Genomic DNA, 25,565 nt, shown 5'->3' on the forward strand with positions numbered 1-25,565 from the left:
ATATATATAGTTGGTGTGATATTGAATGACTTTTACCAACTTAATAAAGATGTAGATTGTAGATGCCTAACGATAATTTGAACAAGTGCATTAATGTGAACCTGTGATACGAATTACAGGTGCTCGCTGAGCGCCGATATTTATTAGTTTGGTCCTGCGTTTCCTTTCCTTCGTATATAACATAACGTCTTTTCTTCTTGCTTTCCGTTACTGTAGTCGGTCTTTCACGTTTCATTCGCACACTCACCTCCTCCATTTTTCTCTCCTGTTTCAAATTTGTATCCCACAATGCCTTGCACGAACAGGAAAAGCCCACCATGTCATGCATGACGTATTTTTTTTTAAATGGGTCATGTCGAAACAAACAGGAATGGCGGAGAATTTAAAGGCATGTGCCCCTAAATTAATTAATTGTTATTAAAAACAAAAAGGTAATAAAATTGGAGGCATATGATTCAGGTTCAGTAGCTTTCGGTCCACTAAACAAAAATAATTGGGTGTTGGGGAAAATTCCTTTTATGATCTACACTTGAAAAATCTGAAAGGCAGTCTAGCTTTAAATTTGCAGAAGCCAGAGCCAGTTGATGTGAATGAAAGATTGAACGTTTTATGTTATATCAATAAATTTTAGCTTGATCTTTTTCACTCAGTGTAAACTTGAAGTTCAGTTTCAGTTTTGCTGTTCTGGAAGTTTCTTTAAGATCCAAACTCTCCACGGTCACTGACAACATTTGGCCCATTTAATAAAATCTATAGTTATATAATATTACCATCCGCCTTGCCTTTGTGACATCATTCTTCATAAATTCTTTCGAATGTGACCTTAATGACCTTAATAACAGAACATCACCCTACCTGTGACGTTTACTCCGTCTGAGCGCTCACACCAGACTGAATGAGAAGCGCTCACCCAGTTATAGTCAAAACACTCACCGCCTGCAAGTGAGAAGCCAAGGAGACACACATACACACACCATGATGCAGTGATGCAGCACAGTAAATCAACAAGGCGTAAGTGATCTAATCCATCATAGATGGCCATAAAAGCGAATTCCCATACATATTTATGAACAGGATCTATAATGCGAGTCATATTCTACTGAACAGATACTCACACAGAATCAACCGGACATTTATCAAAAATGTCACTTATGATAATTGTGCATTTTGGCCACAGATCCCCTTCAGTGTATTGAAGAAGTACTGATAATAAAATATTTTTTTTCTTTTGCATTTATTTTTGCACTTATAAATCATATTTTTAATTATTCTCTCCACATTCACTGGATATGAGCAATCGTGTGCTCTGATTGGCTACTCTACTACTAGGATATCAACTCATATCCTTGACTTGCAAATGACGTCAAAGCAAAATAGAAACCCGGATGTCGGCCATGTTGGTGGAGATACAAATGCGGGGTCAAGCAACATTCCATACAAAACATAGTCATGCGTGCGCAACTCTCTTTGTTTTTCCACTGCTTTAAGCGTTCTTTTAGCTCTGCCATATCTCTGTGCTGTATATGGTTGTGGTCACAACAGTACTCATGACCGTGGCACGTTCCGATTTTTTAGTATTCTGAGGAGGACGGCGAGGAAACTCTGAGGCTTAGTACGGAGAGGAGACGAGCACGGCTGAACAACATCGGCAGGGGTGATCTAACAGAGACTAAAATCAAAACAGCTTGTGTTTGCAGTAATCATTTTATCTCAGGTGAGATTTAAAAGCTTTCTCGATAATGTCATGGAAGAATTTTATTTCATGTTGCTAGAATTTTGCTATAAAATGAGCATTCTCTCTTGTCATGGTTCACTCGGCCGTTGTTATAATTTTAACACGTGTATTACCATTTTGCTTCCAGGAGCGCCAGCAAAATTATATGATAGAAACAATCCAGACTGGGCACCCACTCAGAAAATGGGTTACATTTCGTCCAAGGTCGGACTTGATTCTTCAGCAGCCAAACCAGATAGAATGTGATGGTTGGTAGAAGTGCCTTATCTTCAGAAAAGTTGGACTTTTTTAAATAATATGGGTCAAAACTACACATATCTATCTTCTCTTTGTATCGAATCTTCGCTTGACAGTTCAAATCATGGTGATACTGAGAAAATTCAGCATTGTTTACAGACACGCTTTCAGCAGCTGCCATCCTAGTTGCTTTGTATGTCCACCATCATGGCGGACGCTCATGACGTAGCACATTTTGATCACGTGGTTGCAAGTCAGCTATAGAGTGAGTAGAGAAAAACAAAATGGTGGAGCATGTTGCTGAACCAACTGAGGACGAAATAAAAACTCTACTTGAAAACAACCCCCCCAAATTTGTTATTAAGTATTTAAAAGAAACAGAAATAGCTAAAATAATATAGTTTTTTTTTGTTTGTTTGTTTTCCCCCAATAGCTCCTGTTCCACACTCCAGCTCAGTTGGTGGCAGTAATGCAACTTTAAGTTGGTTTGCCAACCGCCAAAAAACCCTAAAGAAGAAGAAAACCCCAAAACACAAAATAAAGCAACAAAATATGGAATAAAAGTATTTGAGAGGAAAAGAACGCAACTTTTTATTTTCCAAGAATTATTATTATTATCGCATTTTTCACAAATTGCTCCTGTCATTTCGCCGGTTTGTTCATGTTCTGAGTGGAAATGATTTTGTTGGACATTTTGTATAAAGCTTTCATTCATCTCATTATCTCTAGCCGCTTTATCCTGTTCTACAGGGTCGTCTATCAGCTAACAAAGTTATTACATATGCAATCTTGCGGCGGTCCATAGTGTAGGTGGTAGGCTGGAGCTCAAAGGTGAGTTGGCACTGGGTAAGGAACTCCCGGCACTCACCGTGCTTGCCGTCATACCTCTGAGGTGCAGGAAGGCGGGGTTCATGAGGTGAAGGAGGCAGCGTGGCAGGAGCAGATGGAGGATCAGGAGGAGGGGGCAGAGGAGTCAGCTGTGCCAGGGCATTCCCAATTTGCTGAAGCAGTGCATCGTGGCGAGCAAGGGCCTCATGTTGGCTTGCAAGTGTTCATCCATGAGTGTCCATGGTAGCTCCAAAGCTTGTTAAAGCAGCCATAATTTTCTGAAGTTTAGCCAGGTAGACAGCTGAAGAAGCCTCTGCTGAGTCAGTCATGACTGAGTCTTTCTGTTAGGTTGGGCTGGGAATTGAACCCAGCCAACACCCACTAGGCTAAGCAGAGGAATGACTCAAGTGCAGAGGAATGAGATCAAAGCCAATGTTCAAAAGGTTTATTAGCCCAAGCTCAGCAGTCCAGTAATATAAGGCCCACCTAGCCTGTCGTGGATTAAGTCTCTTGGCTTGCTGGAGGTACTCCAGGTTTTTGTGGTCCATCCAAACCAGGAATGGATGTTGAGCTCCCTCCAGCCAGTGCCTCCACTCCTCAAGGGCCAGTTTGACCGCAAGCAGTTCTCGATCCCCCTCATCATAACGGGACTCCGCAGGACTCAGACGGTGGGAGAAGTATGCACAGGGGTGCAACCTTCCATCCGAGCATTGAGAGAGGACCGTGCCGACACCACTGTCCGAAGCGTCCACCTCAACAATGAAGGGTTGCGATGTGTCAGCGAGGACCAGAATGGGTGCCGTACAGAAGCGGTGCTTGAGGTCCTTGAAAGCCTTCTCTGCCTGAGGAGACCAGACATAAGACCCACCTGTCCTTTTGGTGAGGTCAGATATGGGCGCTGCTACAGAACTGAAGTTTCTGACAAACTTGCGGTAGAAGTTAGCAAATCCTAAGAACTGCCGAACTTCTTTCACGGACTTGGGAGTGGGCCAGTCCTGGACGGCCAGGGTCTTGGCTGGATCCATCTGGAGTTGTCCCGTCCGTACAATAAAGCCCAGAAAGGAGACCTCGGGGACATGAAACTCACATTTCTGGGCCTTTGCAAACAGGTTGTTCTTTAGCAGTCTCTGAAGAACCTGACGGACATGGTGGCGGTGCTCATGCAAGGTCTTGGAGAATATCAGAATGTCGTCGAGGTAAACGAAAGCATATTTGTTGATCATATCCCTCAGGACGTCATTGATAAGGGCCTGAAAGACTGCTGGTGCATTGGTAAGTCCAAAGGGCATCACTTGGTACTCATAGTGTCCTGAAGGGGTGTTAAAGGCAGTCTTCCATTCGTCTCCCTGTCGGATACAAATGAGGTGGTATGCATTCCATAAATCCAACTTGGTGAAGACTGTAGCACCTTGGAGCAGGTTGAACGCTGTGGATATCAGCGGAAGGGGATAACGGTCGCGCACTGTGATCTTGTTCAGGCCCCTGTAGTCAATACACGGTCGCAGCCCCCCATCCTTCTTGCAGACAAAGAAGAAGCCTGCACCAGCAGGTGAGGTGGATGGTCGGATGAATCCAGAGGCCAGGGAATCCTTGATGTATTCATCCATGGCCTTGCGTTCTGGCTGAGAGAGGGAGAACAGCCTGCCCCGAGGAGGGGTAGCCCCGGGGAGCAAGTCTATGGCACAGTCATAGGCATGGTGCGGAGGAGGAATGGCGGCCCTACTCTTGCTAAAAACCTCCTTCAGATCCCAGTGCTCTGTGGGAACTTGAGATAACTTGGTGAGATCAGGGGGCTCGGCAGGAGACACAGGAGAACTAGAGAGCAGACAAGAGGCATGGCATGTAGGGCCCCATTCCACAACCTGGCTTGTTACCCAGTCTATGCGAGGGTTGTGGCGGGTAAGCCAAGGAAGGCCTAGAATCACTGGGAACTCTGGTTACTGAATCAGGTGCAGGGATATTTCTTCTTTGTGACCTTGGGACTGGAGAAGGACTGGAGAAGTTACCTGGGTGACTCTTCCATCACCTAAAGCTTGGCCATCCAGAGCAGACACAGACAACGGAACTTCAAGAGGTGCAGTAGGGACATTGATTCTTCGGGCGAAGTGAACATCCATAAAGTTTCCAGCAGCCCCGGAGTCTAACAAGGCTTGGCAAGAGTGGATGGACTCACCCCAGGAGATGGAGACAGGGATGTAGACTCCTTGGCCAGGAAGTTCGGGAGAGAGGGTAATCCCCATCACAACCCTCCCTCGGCTGGACGGGGCGGTCCTTTTCCCAAGAGCTAGGGACATGATGCTCAGAAATGGCCAGGCTTGCCACAGTAGATGCAGCACTTGTCCCTCCTTCTGCGCTCCCTCTCAGATGCAGAGAGACGAGTACGGCCAACTTGCATGGGCTCCGGACAGTCACTGGAGGAGGTGGACAGACTCCAGGCTGAGGCAGTGAGGCAAGGGAAGCTCAGGACTTGGCGACGCTCTCTAATCCTGTTATCAAGACAAATGGCATGTGAGATCAGAGTTTCAAGGTCACTTGGGCATCCTATAGAGGCCAGACCGTCTTTGATGGGGTCAGACAGACCATGGTGGAAGGCTGAAACCAGGGCAGTCTCATTCCATCCACAGACTGCTGCGAGCGTCCAGAACAAGATGGCGTAGTCTGCGACACTTCCTCCCTGCGGGATGGACATGAGCTTCCTGGCTGCATCTTTTCTGATGTCTGAAAACACAAAGCATCTCCTCCATAAACATCTTGAAATCGGAACACTTGGGTCCCTGTCTCTGCCAGATGGCTGTTGCCCAAGCTCGTGCCCTATCAGCTAACAAAGTTATTACATATGCAATCGGTCATATGCGGCGGTCCGTAGTGTAGGTGGTAGGCTGGAGCTCAAAGGTGAGTTGGCACTGGGTAAGGAACTCCCAGCACTCACCGTGCTTGCCGTCATACCTCTGAAGTGCAGGAAGGCGGGGTTCATGAGGTGAAGGAGGCAGCGTGGCAGGAGGCACTGGAGCAGGAGCAGATGGAGGATCAGGAGGAGGGGGCAGAGGAGTCAGCTGTGCCAGGGCATTCCCAATTTGCTGAAGCAGTGCATCGTGGCGAGCAAGGGCCTCATGTTGGCTTGCAAGTGTTCATCCATGAGTGTCCATGGTAGCTCCAAAGCTTGTTAAAGCAGCCATAAATTTCTGAAGTTTAGCCAGGTAGACAAGCTGAAGAAGCCTCTGCTGAGTCAGTCATGACTGAGTCTTTCTGTTAGGTTGGGCTGGGAATTGAACCCAGGTCGCTGGTGTAGTAACCCAGCCAACACCCACTAGGCTAAGCAGAGGAATGACTCAAGTGCAGAGGAATGAGATCAAAGCCAATGTTCAAAAGGTTTATTAGCCCAAGCTCAGCAGTCCAGTAATATCCACAGCTCCTGATAAAAAAAAATCCACAAAAGTAAAATTCCAACACACAGAAGATACAAGAGAAAACATCCAAAAGTTCAAAAGTCCAAAAATCCAAACCAAGGGAGAGAAGGCAAAAATCCAAACACTCAGAAGATACAAAAGGCAAGGCTCCAAGTAAACAAAAACAGTCCAAATGTCCCAATAGAGCAGAATCCAAAAAACACAAGAAAACAGGCAAAGGTACTCAGAACAAAGGTGACTAGTCATGAACAGCACAAAGACTCAGTAACTAGAGACACAAACTGGGGTAGTAGAAATACCCAAAGTAATAGAACACATGACCAGGTTAAACTAGGCAATTAAGAAAATAGGCGGGACAGTTAACAATGAACAGGTGGGGCACAAGGCACATGAAAAACAAAGAAGCACATGGCTGTCAAAACAAACACAAATGACACAGATACAATAGCGGCCTCTAGAGGCCGAGAAAGTCACAACGTCTAACAACAATATAATAATATTTTACCAATTATTATTTTTATTATATCTGGCCGACCTAATGTGAAGGCTGAAACTGCTTCTCCTTGGTGAGGCATCTGATGTCAGCTGGTACAGATGACATCAGACCTGGTTTTCCAGGTTTGGGTCAGTCAGTCTTGAGAGGAACCGATTCTTTGCAAGGGTCAGTTTTGAGAAGAACTGCTCACAGCAGTAGGTTGTTCCAAACAGTGATGCAAACTTCAGTGCATGTCTCCTCAGAGTGGGAAAATCCTCAGGACGCACATACAGTTTGAAGAACTCAAGCAGAGGATGGTTGTTGTACCTAGCTTTGAGCTCATTGTTGCTTTGCAGCTCAATGATTTCGTGCTGTAGGTTGTCAGGCACATCAGCTGGTTCCACATTGAATGGTGTTGCAAATATGTTCAGGTCCTTCTCGTAACTTCTCATCAGCTGGAACCTCTCTCCAAAGGCCTGGAGTAGTTTTGCACACTCCCCAGCATATTCCAATGTCACAGCAGGCTTTTGTTCTTGCAAAGTAGGAAAGTGCACAGTGTTTCCCCTTTCCAGTTGCACTAGCCACAGCTTCAGTTTAGCTTCAGATGATTTTAGATTTGAAAACAGTGAGCTGAAAAGTTGGTTGGGACCTTGGAGCTTAACATTCAGTTCTGAGAGGTACTTGGTAATGTCCACCATGGAGGCCAAATCACACAGCCACTTGCTATCACTGAGTTCAGCGACTGGTTTGCACTTCATCTCCATTAACTGCTTTACTTCTTCCCTCAAGCTGTAGAAGCATGCAAGCATATCTGCACAACTCAGCCACCGCACCTCACAATGGTAAACCAGGTCTCCATACTCTGACTCAAGCTGACTCAGTAGCTCTTTAAACTGGCGGCTGTTAAGTCCTCTGCTTTTAATGAAGTTGATGGTGGAAACAACAGTAGTCATCACATTATTGAGCTTCAGGGAATGTGCACACAGGCTCTTTTGGTGTATGATACAGTGGCACACAACCAACTCATTTGGATCCAGACTGAGACGATTCATTTCTTTTTTAACCAACACAGTCAATCCTTTCTGCATGCCAACCATGGCCGGGGCTCCGTCTGTAGCCAGTCCACTTAGCTTGTCAAACTGTAGGTCGAATTTGTTCATAGCCAAAACAACTTGCTCAAACAAATCCTCACCTTTGGTAGTGCCATGCATGGCTTGCAAAGACAGCATTTCCTCTAGCGTATCAAACTCAGCTGTAATCCCATGCACAAAAATGGAGAGTTGGGCAGTATTTGTGATGTCTATTTCTCGTTGTATCCTTCAGTGTTTTCTCAATGTCTTGTGCCATGTCAGTAATCTGATCGGAGACGGTTCTGCGAGACAAACTGACACTTTGGAAAAGTTTCACTTTGTCTGGTGCGAGCAGTTCCGCGGCAGCGACAAGGCACTCCTTCACAAACTCCCCTCCTGAATGTGGTTTCAGTTTCTTAGCGATTAGCACACTTACCACAAAACTAGCCTGTGTAACGTTTTCTTGGTTACCTTGAGGTCTTGTGAATGTTGCTTGTTGGGTGCCCAAACTCCGCCGAAGAACATTAATTTTATCCACACGCACTTGTCCTTTCAGCTCATCCAGCTTGGGGTGTTTGGTGCTGTAATGACACTCCAGATTACCCTTTTTCATCACTGCAAGTGCTTCCCCACAAACTAAGCAAACTGGCTTGCCTTTTACTTCTAAGAAAAAATAATCATTTGTCCATTTTTCCTGAAAAGCATGACATTCCACATCTACCTTTCTCTTCTTTATACTTGCCATGGTGTGTTTTGGTGAAATCGTTAAACAGTCTGTCTATTCCTGCTAAATGACGTGACATGACCGTGCATGATCACGCTCTGCTCGTGTGGGGTTCAGGACCCTGACTTTGGCCCAGAAAGACAACCACTCGCCTATTTTATTAATTGCAGTCTCATTTTTTCTGATTTTATATATATATATATATATAAAATATATATATATATAAAATATATATATATATATATATATATATATATATATATATATATATATATATATATTCCATACGTACTGGCTGAAGAAGCTAACTGCACTCCATGAACGCCTAGCAGCACAGATGAACCAGCTGCTGAGGGATGGAACCCACCCAGAATGGCTAACCCAAGGCAGGACAGTCCTAATCATGAAGGACCCCCAGAAGGGACCCATCCCATCCAACTACCGGCCAATTACCTGTCTCTGCACAACATGGAAGGCCCTGTCAGGCATCATTGCGGCAAAAATGAGTAAGCATGTGGCTCAATACATGAGCGAGGCACAGAAAGGAATTGGCAGTAACACCAGAGGAGCCAAGCACCAGCTACTGGCCGATAGAACAGTCGCCCGAGACTGTAAGAAGAGACAGACCAACCTGTGCACTGCCTGGATTGACTACAAGAAAGCCTACGACTCAATGCCACACACATGGATACTGGAATGTCTGGAACTGTATAAGATCAACAGGAACCTAAGGACCTTCATACAGAACTCAATGGAAATGTGGAAGACAACCCTAGAGGCCAACTCAAAACCCATTGCCCAAGTCAACATCAAGTGCGGCATATACCAAGGAGATGCGCTATCACCACTGCTGTTCTGCATAGGCCTGAACCCCCTCAGTCAGATCATCACGAAGAGCGGCTACGGGTACCGATTCCGTAGTGGGGCAACAATCAGCCACCTGCTCTACATGGATGACATCAAGCTGTATGCCAGGAATGAGCGAGAAATAGACTCGCTGATCCACACCACCCGGATCTACAGCGATGACATAGGGATGTCATTCGGATTGGACAAGTGTGGCCGGATGGTCTCAAAGAGAGGCAAGATGATCCGGACTGAAGGGATTGACCTACCAGAGGGCAACATAGGTGATATCCAAGACAGCTACAAGTACCTTGGCATCCCACAGGCTAATGGAAACCATGAAGAGGCCACAAGGAAGTCAACCACAGCCAAATACCTCCAGAGAGTAAGGCAGGTCCTGAAAAGTCAGCTGAATGGTAAAAACAAGGTCCGAGCCATCAACATGTACGCACTACCAGTCATCAGATACCCCGCTGGTATCATAAACTGGCCAAAGGAGGAGATAGAAGCCACAGATATCAAGACTAGAAAGCTCCTCACCATGCATGGAGGGTTCCACCCCAAGTCCAGCGCCCTGAGACTATACACTAAGCGGAAAGAGGGAGGCCGAGGGCTAGTGAGCGTCAAGACCACGGTCCAGGATGAAACATCGAAAATCCGAGAATACATCAGAAAGATGGCCCCAAAGGATGAACTGCTAAGTGAATGTCTCAGGCAGCAGAACCCTGATGAGAGTGCAGAGGAGGAGGAGGAACAGACAACCTGGAGAGACAAACCCCTACATGGCATGTACCACCGTCAGATAGAGGAAGTGGCTGATATCAAGAAATCCTACCAGTGGCTGGATAATGCAGGACTGACAGACAGCACAGAGGCACTAATCATGGCAGCACAAGAACAGGCCATAAGCACAAGAGCCATAGAGGCCAGGATCTACCAGAGTAGATCAGACCCAAGATGCAGACTGTGCAAAGAAGCCCCTGAAACAGTCCAGCACATAGTAGCAGGGTGTAAGATGCTAGCTGGATCAGCGTACATGGAGAGGCACAACCAAGTAGCTGGGATAGTATACAGGAACATCTGCAACCAGTATGGAATAGAAATACCCAAGTCCCAATGGGCCATACCACAGAAGGTGGCTGAGAACAACAGGGCCAAGATTCTGTGGGACTTCAGCTTCCAGACTGACAAACAGATCCTGGCTAACCAACCGGACATAGTGGTGGTGGACAAAGAGCAGAAGAGGGTGGTGGTGATAGATGTGGCGATCCCAGCTGACGCCAACATCAGGAAGAAGGAACATGAGAAACTTGAGAAGTATCAAGGGTTGAAAGAGCAGCTGGAACGGATGTGGAAGGTCAAGGGTTGCGTGGTCCCCATGGTAGTGGGGGCACTTGGGGCAGTAACCCCCAAACTGGGAGAGTGGCTCCAGCAAATCCCAGGAACAACATCTGAAGCCTCAGTCCAGAAGAGCACAGTCCTAGGAACATCGAAGATACTGCGCAGAACCCTCAAACTCCCAGGCCTCTGGTAGAGGACCCGAGCTTGAGGATGACATGGATACCACCCCCCCGCCGGGGGTGAGAAGGAGATATTATATATATATATTTTTTTTTTGGTGTCTGTGAGTAATTATGAAGTCATCTTGTGGGCTGGATCCCCACTCCTGATATAAAGGGATAGACATCAGCTCATGTACAACTTGATTTCATGGAATAACTGTTATATATACAGTGCTGTGCAAAAGTCTTAGGCACATGTAAAGAAATGCTGTAGACCAAAAAATGGCTTAAAATATAATGCAATGAAATGTTTCCACATTAAAAAAAATACTATAAACAGTAAGCAGTAAGCCATAATAAATGAATAAATACTAAGTCAATATTTAGTGTGAGACGACCCTTTGCTTTAAAAAAATAATATATATATATGTGACCCCTCACCGAATCCAGGGACACATGTCGGCCGAAACGAATCCGAGATAATCGCAAAAGAAGCATTTTTTTTTTCGAAATTTGTGATTTTTGTTTTTTTCCATCATGTGCAAGTTGAGATCTTGAAGAATGCAATCAGTATTTCAGATAATAGATTGTTTTGTTGGAAAAGCATACATTTTTTGTTGCAAATTGTCTCGTTTTTGTCAGGACTGTAGCCTGCTGGGGGGTGTGGGTAAATTACCATATGGGCCATTCACATGATGATTTAAGTCTTTTTTTTTTTTTCGCGAATCAGCTGTATGATCTGAGCTGAGCGCATGGCTACTTAGCTGCATACAGGCATGTAATGCCGCTTTTCCACTACCAACGCGGCTGAGTTGGGCTGAGCCGTGCCGTGCTGAGTCGAGCTGAGCGGGGCTGTTGGAGTTGCATTTCGACTACAACCGTGCTGAACCGTGCTGGCTGGAAGTGGGTGGACACATTGGGCGGAGTTAGCGAAAGTGGGTGGATGTCATGTGACATCGTTAGGCAGCGCAAACAGTGACATCAGTGATCTTTTAAGCGGTAGTCTCAGGACCCAGAGAGTAAACAATAAACATGGAGTCGTTAGTGTTGCTGGTCTTGGTGCTGTGGCTTGTTGTCACCGACAACGCCAACAGATACTGGCAAGAGCGTATAGATGAGGTGAGGAGCATAAGGCTTCAGAAATTCTCGTAATTCATAATTCTTCTTCTTCCGGGTTTACGGTGTTTACAGATCCCAGCGTGCTCGCGGGGCGTGTGTGGGCATGTGAGGACACTCCTCCTCACCAATCAGTGCACAGGGGAGTGTCTCCTCACGCCCCTAGCCCCACTTGGCTCGGTTTGGCTTGCTTCAGCCCTACTCCAAAACCGTGCGAGTTTTGGGTGCTAAGCAGGGCTGAAGCGAGCTGAGTTGTGCTGCTCTAAGCACGGGCGCAGATAGAGGGGGGGACGGGGGGGATTCATCCCACCCAGATTTAAATTCACCTCGTTCGGTCCCCCCCACTTATAGGGAGGAAAAAATGTCTATGCTGTCTTTCTTTGCATAAGGCAAACCTCACGGAAAAATCAAAAGACTAATTACCATTCGGTTTATTGAGGTGCACAGCAGTACATACATAGTTGCAACTGCGCAGACTGCACAGGTTGCGAGCTCGAGCTTGGTTGCTATGGTTACCCACAACGAGTTTGACAGGCATATCAGGGACAGCGCCTCCTAGTTCAGGACCCCAACACGGCATGATGAAGGGTGCCAAAAGGCAGAAAACGACTGCATCGTTTAAAAAAAAAAAAAAAACGACTGTAAGTAAACTGTGCCTTACTTTATCATATCACCTTGCAATTTTTTGATAGTCTGTTCAAAGTAATGTCGTAGTGAAAGTAAAATCGTACGGAGTAGAGAAGCCTTTCTGGTAGCCTCCTTCTTTCGGTGGTAGCCTGTAGATACAGTGCTCAGAAGGCAGTTTTAATGTTTAATCTGGCGTTCCCTGCCATAATTTCAGTGAGCATATTGTTTCATAAGGAAACTTTGCGAAGAGTTGTTGACTGACTGCCGCTCACGCAACACACAGGCATAGTTAGAAAGTCAGGATGCACTGGTTTACACTTTACACACACACACGTAGCCCAGCCTCTCGCTATGTTTAACAGTTGGAATTTAGTGGTTTTAAAACTAGTTTTGCAGTTTTGCAATTTCTGTGCGTGATGATAATGTGTAAACTTTGGATTTCCATAGGCTATGTTAAAATGTTATCATTGTCCTGGCCTGCAGGTAGTTCCTGGTGATGGCAGTGAGGGAGGTGAAATAACATGTATACACACTACCGTTCAAAAGTTCGGGGTCACCCAGACAATTTTGTGTTTTCCATGAAAAGTCACACTTTTATTTACCACCATAAGTTGTAAAATGAATAGAAAATATAGTCAAGACATTTTTCTGGCCATTTTGAGCATTTAATCGACCCCACAAATGTGATGCTCCAGAAACTCAATCTGCTCAAAGGAAGGTCAGTTTTATAGCTTCTCTAAAGAGCTCAACTGTTTTCAGCTGTGCTAACATGATTGTACAAGGGTTTTCTAATCATCCATTAGCCTTCTGAGGCAATGAGCAAACACATTGTACCATTAGAACACTGGAGTGATAGTTGCTGGAAATGGGCCTCTATACACCTATGGAGATATTGCACCAAAAACCAGACATTTGCAGCTAGAATAGTCATTTACCACATTAGCAATGTATAGAGTGGATTTCTGATTAGTTTAAAGTGATCTTCATTGAAAAGAACAGTGCTTTTCTTTCAAAAATAAGGACATTTCAAAGTGACCCCAAACTTTTGAACGGTAGTGTGTATATATATATATATATATATATACACGCACACATACATGCATACACACAATGGAATCATTTGCTGACAGCTCAGTCCCCCCCAGTTCAAAAATCCTATCTGCGCCCCTGGCTCTAAGGTAGTCGAAACGCGAGCCGTGTCAGGCTGAAGTGAGCTGAAGCGAGCTGAAGTGAGCTGAAAAAGGGTAGTGGAAAAGGGCCATAATTTCACTATGGAATGAGGAAGTTAAACAGAGCACAGAGGAGCTGAAACACCGCGAAGCAAACAGACACTCGGTATTTACATCGGCGATAACCATTTCTAGCAAAAAAAACGCAACCTCGTTTTCCAGATTGAATGGAATACTTGAATGATCGGATGATACACGGACCGTTCTAGGATTACATTCCATCGGAGGCATTGATGTGTGCAAGGCACCGTTTCTCTTTCTGATGGGGTAAGTTTATTAATCTAAGGCTGTGTGGTTATTTTTGCATGTAACGGAGAGTGTTGTGGTTTGGTTAAGCCTAGGTCACAACCGGATGTATGATTTTTTGGCCGTGTGATTTTTGGCGTTTCCCAAATCGCTGCGTTTTTTTTTTTTTTGTTCATGGAGAAAGACGCGCGTTGGCCGTAAGTTTGTCTTGCAACCTGAAAAAAACGTAAGCGCCTGTAGAGTTTGTTTGACATGACAAAGAACCTCTGCGGCCGGTCTGCGGCTCGGAAATCAGCACGTCACACGCGCGCTCTCGTGCGTTTCACGCGCGCTCTCGTGCGTTTCTTGCATTTTTTGCATATAGACCGGCCGTAGGAGCGCGTACGGCCAGTTGTGACCGAGGCTTTACATGAAACTAGTGTTGTGTTAGTTGTGTCATCATTGTGCTATCTTTCTTTCTTACAGTGTAATTTTTCAACCACAAAACGTTAAAGTATACTTTAGGACTTATTTTTGTACTTCATAATTGTTTTGGGCATACTTTGCATGGAAGGAAAATTGACGTGGTGATCTTTGTTTACATGAAAGCAGCATCGTGCTAGCTCGTAGGGGGTGGGGCTTTCCTTAATGTCATGCAGATGAGCACCATTATGTGCCCGCCCTGCACCCAGAGTAGCTGAGATGGAAAACTTTGAGGGCGATTTTCTCCCTTTTCTGTTTTAAGAAGTATACACTTTCAAAAGGCCACACATTCTTCAAATATTGTCAGATCTCCACATGGAAGGCATCATTGGAAAGCTTAGAAACTTTACTTTCTGAATCTGTCAATAACTCAAAATGCCCCCGGGCAGACATGTGTCCCTGGATTCTGTTTTCTGACACACACACACACACACATATATATATATTAGTGCTGTCAAGCGATTAAAATATTTAATCGCGATTAATGTCACGACAGTCATAGTTAACTCGCGATTAATCGCAATTTAATCGCACATTTTTGTCACATTAAAAAACATTGTAATTCTCTTATCAGCATAAAAAAGTGAACGGGCTTGCTTTGTACCAATTATTATTTTTTTTTATTGCAAAGCATAACACGTCTTGACACAGCCACTGCAAAGTGAAACCTAAGCCGAACACCGGAGCGGGACTAGCAAGAGAACCATGAGTGAAATGATCTACTGTTTGAGTTAGTCTCTAATCAGAGAGACAGGTTACACAGTAACGGTAGGCTTGACATGCTTGATTATAATATAAAGTACACTATTATATTAACTTTAAGTTGTTCGTTGATAAATATTGCATTGAATCTGATCTTTACTGTTTCAGCTCACTTAACACATTTTGTACTTTTACACTTTCTGCCTGTTGATGTGTCGCGCTGTCCAATCAGAGGCGGCTAAATTTGCATATTACAGGAAGGATTTCTGGGACAGCATTGAGTTTACAGTTCAGAGGGATCTGGCTTCTTTAGATGCTGTCTTCTTAAAACTGAATGAATATTTAAAAAGAGCCAAATGAGCCAGTCTTTTGAACGGCTCTTTTCAAAGAACGGATCACAAAGATGCGGATCCCATCAAAGAGCCATAAATCCCATCTCTACTAGCGCGCCCTGCCTGTGCTGGTTCTTTGGGAGGAGGGCAGAGGACTCTGGCTGTGCGGGGCGTGGCATTACAGTCTAGCTGCTATCGTTTTTTTTGCAAAGTCTTTGTTCCAAGTTCCTGGCAGTTTCAAAAGCTTATGAAAAACCTACATCATGTCACAGAGCGTTAATCTCGCGATAAAAAAATTATCGCCGTTAAAATTGAGTCAAGTTAACGCGTTAATAACGCGACATTTTTGACAGCACTAATATATATATATACATATATATATATATATATATATATATATATATATATATATATATATATATATATATTAGTCTGAGGTCCAGTGAGTGCAGTTTTATAAGGAAATGAGCTGTAGGTTTTACTGAGCATCTTTCAGACCCAGCCACAGTTCTTCTGGACACCTTGTCACACTCACTTCTTCATTTTGCACCCAAAATTTTCCAGTAGCCTTCATGATGTTTTCTTTTTTAATCTGAAAAGTGGTCTTATGGAATACGCTGCTCAGATAGGCTACAACCCCCCTGTAACATAAAATTTTGTGTTGGAACAAAACAACTGAACATTTGGAACTCTAAAATGTTTTTGTCATGTTTTGACTCAATAATGTAGAAGTCATAAAATAGAACTCTAACCCAGTGTCCGAAAACACTCCCTACTCACTATATAGTGAGGACACCATTTTGTAGTGCTGTCCAAAACCTTAGTGAGGATTATTTCCACCCTGTATAGTGCACTCAAAATGTCCCACAATGCATCACGCAAAGTAGTGTACAATCAATGGCCACTAATTAATGTGTTATTCAATTACGTTTTCGGTTTTACTAACCTTCTATCGTGACTTGTATTGGCAACTAATTGCTATTAAATATTATACCTATCGGCCTATTTGGTTTTTAGCCGTGTTGAATTTAGTTTGTTTGGTCCACGGCAGGCGTCGCTTATCCGCGCGATCTTCACGAGACTTGTGCAAGACTTCGAAACATGAAGCGTCAGCCAGGTGTCAGTGCCGCCATTTTGAAAACTGTTTTCCAAATGAAATATTGCACAAAAATGAGTTTAAATGACGATTACTGCCTACTTTTTTCAAACTTTCCTGATTGCTATCAAAACAAACAAAACTTCTGGCTTGATTACATCAGCATTCGAAAGAGGGCGCGCGTCTTTTGACAACCCCTGTGTCCAAAATCGCTCCCTACTCACTATATACTGAGGACGCCATTTTGTAGTGCTGTCTGAAATGATAGTGAGGATTATTTGCACCCTATATAGTGCACTCAAAATATCCCACAATGCATCACGAAAAGTAGCATACAACCGATGGTCACTAACCAAAGCAATATATCCCATCATGCATTGCGATCGCGATGAAAGAAATCAAATTAAAAGTCTCAAATTTGATTTAATAAAAGGCAGGGCAAAGAAGAAAGAAAGTATTCAGCCTTGATTTAACAAAAAGAACTGAAAGCTGCAGGGACTTTTTATTGATTAATGTGGGAAATACGCTCAGTATAATATGGATTTATCACACAAACGCATGCATGTATTTATTATTTTGAAACCCACCAGCCGACTGATCTGGCACGTTTAAACTGTGCAACAGTAATGATGTAAATACTAGCGTGACAGACTAGTGTCCGAAAGCGGTTTTTACATTTTACCAATGAGCTCACTATATAGTCCTCTATATAGTAATTCCCTATATAGGGAGTAGGGAGTAGTGAACGAGTGAGTGATTTCGGACACAGGGTTTAACAAAGTTTGTATGGAAAAAAACAACAGGATGCCGAAAGACTTTTGCACAGCACTGTATATTCAGATAATATAACTAAAATACTTTAATCAATAACCAATCCATGACAAGTAATTCCACTGCTGGAAGAAATGGTGCACCAATCTGCCAAATGTTACATGCCTTCACTTGCCCTGGAATTAATTACCAGATGGTGAAGAGCTATTTTCAGCATTTCTGAGGTAAATGCCCTGAAGTTCAGGATGTTATTTTTGGCCAAACCACTCCTTACGTTACATCCCATCAATCCCATTACACCAAAACCAGTTACTATGCTCAATAATGTGGAGGTGAAATGCAGTTATAAACATATCTGTAGGTTTTCTGAAGAACTGGTGAACCTGTCTTTCAATACACACCCACACAGCCACACCAACTCAGAGTAGTTTATAAACAGTAATAAATGCACTATGAACATACATAGATGATTTATAAACAGTTACAAATCTAGAAGGAAGATTATTAAAAAATAAACCATACTAGATAGCCTATATGAGCATCTATAACTCGTTATGGCTGTAGATAGATGTGGACAGAAAACTGTTATAAATGTTGATGATGATGAGGTATAAAGAGTTGTAAATGTAAATAATGGGAGAGTTATAAAATGTTAGAAATGTATTGAGCTTTCAATCTATGAACTATAGGCAGTATGTTATAAACTGTTATAAACATAGTGGGAAGAAAAATCTATAATTTGCTATAAATGTGTGCATAAGGATTTATTAACTGTTATAAATCTGTTATAAATACAGATATATTTGTGTTATAATGTGTTATAAATGTACAATAAAATGGGGAATTGGAAACTGAAAACTGTTTTGATTGTAGATATAAACATTTATAACTTGCTGTAAGTGTACTGTATGAGGAGTTATAACAGGTTATAAATTTAAGTGTATGAGGAGTTATAACTTGTTAGAAATGCAGGCATGAGGAATTATTACTTGTTATAAATGTAAGTATATGAGAGGTTATAACATGGTATAAATGAGGGTGGATGAGAAGTTATAACTTGTTATAAATGTAGGCATGAGGGGTTAAAACATAATAAATGTAAGCATATGAGGAGCTGTAACATGTTAGAAATACAGGTATGAGGAATTATTAATTTTTTATAAATGTAAGTATATAAAGAGTTATAACATGTTACAAATGCTGGTATGGGGTTATAACATGTTATAAATGTAAGTATTTGAATAGTTATAACATGTTACAAATGTAGGCATATGAGGAGTTATAACATGATATTAATTTAAGTATATGAGGAGTTATAACATGTTATAAATGTAAGTATATGAAGAGTTATAACATGTTACAAATGCAGGTATGTGGAGTTATACCTTTGTTATAAATGTAGGTATATGAAGAGTTATAACATTACAAATGTAGGTATGAGGGGCTATAGCGTTATAAATGTAAGCATATGAAGAGTTATAGCATGCTACAAATGTAGGTATATGAGGAGTTATAACATTATAAATACAAGTATATGAGGAGTTATAACATGTTCAAAATGTAAGCATATGAAGAGTTGTAACATTACAAATGTAGGTATGAGGGGTTATAACTTGTTATAACTGTAGGTATACGAAGAGTTATAGCATGCTACAAATGTAGGTATATGAGGAGTTATAACATGTTATAAATATAAGTATATAAGGAGTTATAATGTGTTATAAATGTAAGTATATGAAAAGTTATAATGTTACAAATGTACAGTAGGTATGAGGAGCTATACCTTGTTATAAATGTAGGTATATGAGGAGTTATAACATTATAAATTTAAGTATATGAGGAGTTATAACTTATTGTAAATGTAGGCATACAAGGAGTTATAACTTGTTATAAATGTAAGTATGTGAGGAGTTATAATATGTTCTAAATGAGGGTGGATGAGGAATTATAACTTGTTATTAATGTAGGCATATGAAGAGTTGTAACATGTTATAAATGTAGGTATGAGGGGTTAAAACATGTAATAATGTAAGCATATGAGGAGATATAACATTATTAAATTAGCTTATGAGGAGCTATAACTTGTTAGAAATACAGGTAAGAGGAATTATTACTTGTATTAATGTAAGTATGTGAGGAGTTATAACATGTTATACATGTAGGCAAATGGGGAGCTATAACATATTATGAATGTAGGCAAATGAGGAGCTATAACATGTTATGAATGTAGGCATATGAGGAGCTATAAATTTGTATGATTAGTTATTTCTTGATATAAATGTAAGTATATGAGGGGTTATAACATGTTATAAATGTAAGTATGTGAGTTATAATGTTACAAATGTACGGTAGGCATATGAGGAGTTGTAACATGTAAATGTAAGTATATGGGTCATAACTTGTTAGCAGTGTAGGCAGATGAAGTGGTCTAGCCTGTTATAAACATAGATATATTAGAAGTTATAACTTGCTATGAATGTAGATAGATGGAGAATCATAACTTGCTATAAATGTAGATGTAAGAATAGTTGTACAGTAACCTGTTATGAATGGAGATAAAGAGTTACATTTATAAACTGTTATAAATATATATATATAAATGAGGATTTATAGTGGGATGAGGCTCTATAACCTGTTATAAGAGCTGATAATTCCAAACATGTTTAAATGTAGTTAGATGAGAACCAATAATGTAATGTGATTCTGCAGTGTGTGTGTGTGTGTGTGTGTGTGTGTGTGTGTGTGTCTGACCGGTGCAGGGACGGGACTGCCACTCCTGCTCAGGGCACTGCCAAATATTTTCAGGCTCCTGGGCGACGACGGCTCGCGATCGCACCTGCACAGCACTCAGGTCCACACGCTGATCTTTCACACACACACTCTGACACGGGCTCCAGTCCGACCACTCCATCAGGTAACAGTCACCTGAGCATGAGCACGTGGGAGGGGAAAGCTTTTCAACAAGATTTACTCATTTCAAGCAAAAAATGAAAAAGAAGGCAGAACACACAGACTGCTGGAGGAAGTCATGAGTCAGTAATTATCAGGGGGTCAGTCATTAAGAAAACAATTAACACCTGGAGTGTTGATGAAACACCTGGAGTGGTGTTACAAATGAATACATGTCAAGACAGCAAACCATATCGGTTCCAACTGCTGCGCCACAGAGCACACACTTTGGAGGAAAGCACTATCTGCCCTCTTCCTCATACATGAGCTCACAGATGCTCATGATTGACAGGGGAGAGAGAGCGAGAGAGAGAGAGAGAGTGCGAGAGTATGCCCCTCCCACCCAGAAAGCATGGAAATTCTATCCTGATAGAACAAAAAGTGATATCCCCCCCCACACACACACACACAGTTAAGTGCAATGTTCGGATGGAATTACCTGGGCAAGGTAAAGTGCATGGTTCTTCCAGAAAGATCTTTTTGTCCCCATCAACAGCCAGCTCCAGGCCGGAACACAGCTCATCCTCCACCACGCTGACCTGGCCGTCCCGGGAACCGTCGGACACGAAACAGGACAAGTTCCGAAAGCGACGGCCTTCTCCACACACCACTTCCTACAACACACACGCGCAAAATATTTAAAGAGCAGGTTGTAATTTTAAAGCCCTCTAGTGTCTGACAGGTGAATTACAAGAACAACGCACCAATGAAATTTTATTAAAATTTTTTTCTTCAGTTTTCCGGATTTGAAGGAAACGGAACAGAGCTGAATGACGGAGCTGATTTCAGGGCCAGAAAATGTGATGCAAATATCTTTTTGAGATTTCTTGCAGAAATCACTTTCTTACAGCACGACTGGCATTATATAATCATTAGGAGTAGAGAAACACCTTTAAACACACACACACACACACACACACACACACACACACACACACACACACACACACACACACACAGTAACTACAGAACTACAGTAGAAATGAGCTCCAGCTCACACAGAGGAGACGAGAGATCAGAGAGGAAACAGACTCATTAACAGAGAGAAAGGAGATGAATGGAAAATCTCTGAATTTGGCATCTGCACAAGCACTCCGGTCTGCCAGAGTCAAACAACTTCGCTTTCTGTTTATTCTCTCTCTCTCTCTCTCTCTCTCTCTCTCTCTTTTTTCGTCTTTTGCTCCCTCATGCTCTGAGACCTCAGAATAAGCTGTTAGATTTGTTAGAGCTGTGCACCATCAGCAGAGGAAGTGAAGAATTTATCATCGAAATGTTTTCATCAAAATGCAGACAATCATCAGAGAGAGAGACAGGAGGAGAGAGAGAGAGAGAGAGAGAGAGAGGGAGAGAGAGACAGAGAGATTGAGACAGAGAACTGAAGTGAGAGAGAGCGAAGGTGATGGAGAGATTGAGAAAGAGAGAGACAGAGAGGGAGGGAGAGCGACAGAGAGGGGAGGAGATGGAGGGGGAGATGGCAGGAGAGAGAGAGAGCGACAGAGATGGGGAGGAGATGGAGAGAGAGAGAGAGAGAGAGAGAGGGAGAGAGAGAAAGATGAAGGGAGAGTGACAGAGAGGGGGAAGAGATGGAGGGGGGGAGGAGATGGAGAGAGCGAGAGATGATAGAGATGGGAGGAGATGGCGAGAGAGAGAGATGGAGGGAGAGTGACAGAGAGGGGCAGGAGATGGAAAGAGAGTGACGGGGAGGAGATGGAAAGATCGAGACAGAGAGAGAGAGAGAGAGCAATTTGGTTACAAAAATCAGAGCTGTATTAAATGAAAGGAGCAAAGAAACCTTTCAGCTTTTCAAATTAATTATATTATAATGTCATATTTACAGGGAGTTGCATAAGTATTCACACCCCCCCGACTGCTCCACATTTTGTCGTGTTACAACTGAAATGAATTTAATTGGGATTATATGTCATGAATCTACGCAAAATAGACCATTTGCAAAATTGCTTACAAATAAAAGCAAAAAAGTAAGTACAGCTAAGTCCTGTTGTTGTGAAACTCCTAAATTAGCCATCAGGAGAGACATCATTAGCTGAATGGAGTCAAGCTGTGTGTAATTAAAGTGTCACGTGACCTCGGTAGAAATACATCTGTTCCAGAACACATGGCATCGTGAAGACCGAGATGATCTCAACACGAATCTGGGAGAAAGTTCTGGAAAAAATATCAAAAATAAATTGCACAACTGCACTTCAACTAGAGGAGATCGTCCATTAAAAGTCACAGAGGGGATTAGTTAATTAAAAGAGGGGATCAGTCAGAGAAGCAAACCAAGAGGCAAAATGTAAAACGGGGGATGAATACTTGTGCAATCAGGCACTGTCTATATTTAATATTGCTTTTTCATATTGTTTTGTGTAGAATTAAATCCCAAAACATGATTGTTAGGGTTTTAATATAATATGATAAAATAAGACACGCCTCTTTTGCTCAAACTCCGCCCACAAGTAGTGCATAATTGTATTAGAGATACGTAATACTGAGATCAGAATATTGATGTGTGCATGAGAGATCCTGAAACACACAACCCTGAGTGCACTTTTGAGCGTGTGTGTGTGTGTGTGTACCTCAACACGGCACTCAGACCATGCACTGTACTGCCAGTGATAACACGGTCGAACAGGACACGGCTTCCACTGCTCCATCAGAGAGGGACAAGGTCTGCCATCACCCTGAGACACCTGGACCACTGTCCTCCTACGCAACATTCTCCCTGGAACACACACACACACACACATATGATACTTAGACCCATATACATCAACATCACACTAATCATTCCATGCGTACAAAACACGCTATTTTAATCCAAACTGATTATATTAACACTTATTACAATCCCGATTCCAAAAAAGTTGGGACAAAGTACAAATTGTGAATAAAAACGGAAAGCAATAATTTACAAATCTCAGAAACTGATATTGTATTCACAATAGAACATAGACAACATATCAAATGTCGAAAGTGAGACATTTTGAAATTTCATGCCAAATATTGGCTCATTTGAATTTTCATGACAGCAACACATCTCACAAAAGTTGGGACAGGGGCAATAAGAGGCTGGAAAAGTTAAAGGTACAAAAAAGGAACAGCTGGAGGACCAAATTGCAACTCATTAGGTCAATCGGCAATAGGTCATTAACATGACCGGGTATAAAAAGAGCATCTTGGAGTGGCAGCGGCTCTCAGAAGTAAAGATGGGAAGAGGATCACCAATCCCCCTAATTCTGCGCCGACAAATAGTGGAGCAATATCAGAAAGAAGTTCGACAGTGTAAAATTGCAAAGAGTTTGAACATATCATCATCTACAGTGCATAATATCATCAAAAGATTCAGAGAATCTGGAAGAATCTCTGTGCGTAAGGGTCAAGGCCGGAAAACCATACTGGGTGCCCGTGATCTTCGGGCCCTTAGATGGCACTGCATCACATACAGGCATGCTTCTGTATTGGAAATCACAAAATGGGCTCAGGAATATTTCCAGAGAACATTATCTGTGAACACAATTCACCGTGCCATCCGCCGTCGCCAGCTAAAACTCTATAGTTCAAAGAAGAAGCCATATCTAAACATGATCCAGAAGCGCAGACGTCTTCTCTGGGCCAAGGCTCATTTAAAATGGACTGTGGCAAAGTGGAAAACTGTTCTGTGGTCAGACGAATCAAAATTTGAAGTTCTTTATGGAAATCAGGGATGCCGTGCCATTCGGACCAAAGAGGAGAAGGACGACCCAAGTTGTTATCAGTGCTCAGTTCAGAAGCCTGCATCTCTGATGGTATGGGGTTGCATTAGTGCGTGTGGCATGGGCAGCTTACACATCTGGAAAGACACCATCAATGCTGAAAGGTATATCCAGGTTCTAGAGCAACATATGCTCCCGTCCAGACGACGTCTCTTTCAGGGAAGACCTTGCATTTTCCAACATGACAATGCCAAACCACATACTGCATCAATTACAGCATCATGGCTGCGTAGAAGAAGGGTCCGGGTACTGAACTGGCCAGGCTGCAGTCCAGATCTTTCACCCATAGAAAACATTTGGCGCATCATAAAACGGAAGCTACGACAAAAAAGACCTAAGACAGTTGAGCAACTAGAATCCTACATTAGACAAGAATGGGTTAACATTCCTATCCCTAAACTTGAGCAACTTGTCTCCTCAGTCCCCAGACGTTTACAGACTGTTGTAAAGAGAAAAGGGGATGTCTCACAGTGGTAAACATGGCCTTGTCCCAACTTTTTTGAGATGTGTTGTTGTCATGAAATTTAAAATCACCTAATTTTTCTCTTTAAATGATACATTTTCTCAGTTTAAACATTTGATATGTCATCTATGTTCTATTCTGAATAAAATATGGAATTTAGAAACTTCCACATCATTGCATTCCGTTTTTATTTACAATTTGTACTTTGTCCCAACTTTTTTGGACTCGGGGTTGTATTAATGCATGTTGTAGGGGGCGTGGCCTCACACTTGATCATTACTGGGTCACATGACCATAACATGTACACTATATAGTCTGTGCTAGGAACTCCACAACATAAAAAAAACATCAAATTGCCACTTGTCTAAAAGGCTTCTTTTAATCATTGTCTATATTTTATCGTTCTCCATTTTATAACTCAGTTTTCATTTTGATTTTGGTGGGTCATAACAGAAGACACGCCCACCTGTGTGATTGATATCATTTATCCCTATCATAATTACTACAGATGTCCTTCGGTAACATTACATGTCCAAAACACTAATCCCTACTGAATAGTGCATTAGGTGTACAGTATTTGGTAATTTTATCACAGATTTTAAGAAGGAAGATCATATTTTTAATCAAATCCGACTTTAAAGCTTTCTTTACATGTAAAATTGATATACCAAGCTCCAATCACTAATCCGTCAAATATATATTTTATAAAATGTAGGACACATTATTGAAATTTACAGTATATTAAAACATTCAGAATGGAGTGAAGATTAAAGGAAGCCCGAAACACCTGAGAGGGTGTCGTTCTCTATTTTTATCTCTTTGCCACATCAGGATTCAGTTTTAGGTGTGTGTGTGTGTGTGTGTGTGTGTGTGTGTGTGTGTGTGAGAGAGAGAGAAAAAGAATGATAGAGAACAGGGACCTCAGAAACCAGCTGCATGATAAGATGGTGTGTCTTACAGCTAAAAATGTGTCAGTTCCATACATAATTAAAG

At 42.4% G+C, this 25,565-nt stretch overlaps 1 protein-coding gene across 1 annotated transcript in view; it reads right to left on the bottom strand.

Annotated features, from left to right (window-relative positions):
- thsd7ab (thrombospondin, type I, domain containing 7Ab) overlaps positions 1 to 25,565 on the bottom strand; it is a 388,049-nt gene that overhangs the window by 14,828 nt on the left and 347,656 nt on the right. The window contains exons 22-25 of the mRNA XM_060900617.1: positions 22,934 to 23,079; positions 20,794 to 20,968; positions 20,157 to 20,330; positions 856 to 936 (exon numbers count right to left, since the gene is read on the bottom strand). Of these exons, the coding sequence (XP_060756600.1) occupies positions 856 to 936; positions 20,157 to 20,330; positions 20,794 to 20,968; positions 22,934 to 23,079 (576 nt within the window). The remainder of the gene's footprint in view (positions 1 to 855; positions 937 to 20,156; positions 20,331 to 20,793; positions 20,969 to 22,933; positions 23,080 to 25,565) is intronic.

The sequence above is a fragment of the Neoarius graeffei genome, chromosome 19 (assembly GCF_027579695.1).
Source record: "Neoarius graeffei isolate fNeoGra1 chromosome 19, fNeoGra1.pri, whole genome shotgun sequence".
NCBI classification, from domain to species: domain Eukaryota; kingdom Metazoa; phylum Chordata; class Actinopteri; order Siluriformes; family Ariidae; genus Neoarius; species Neoarius graeffei.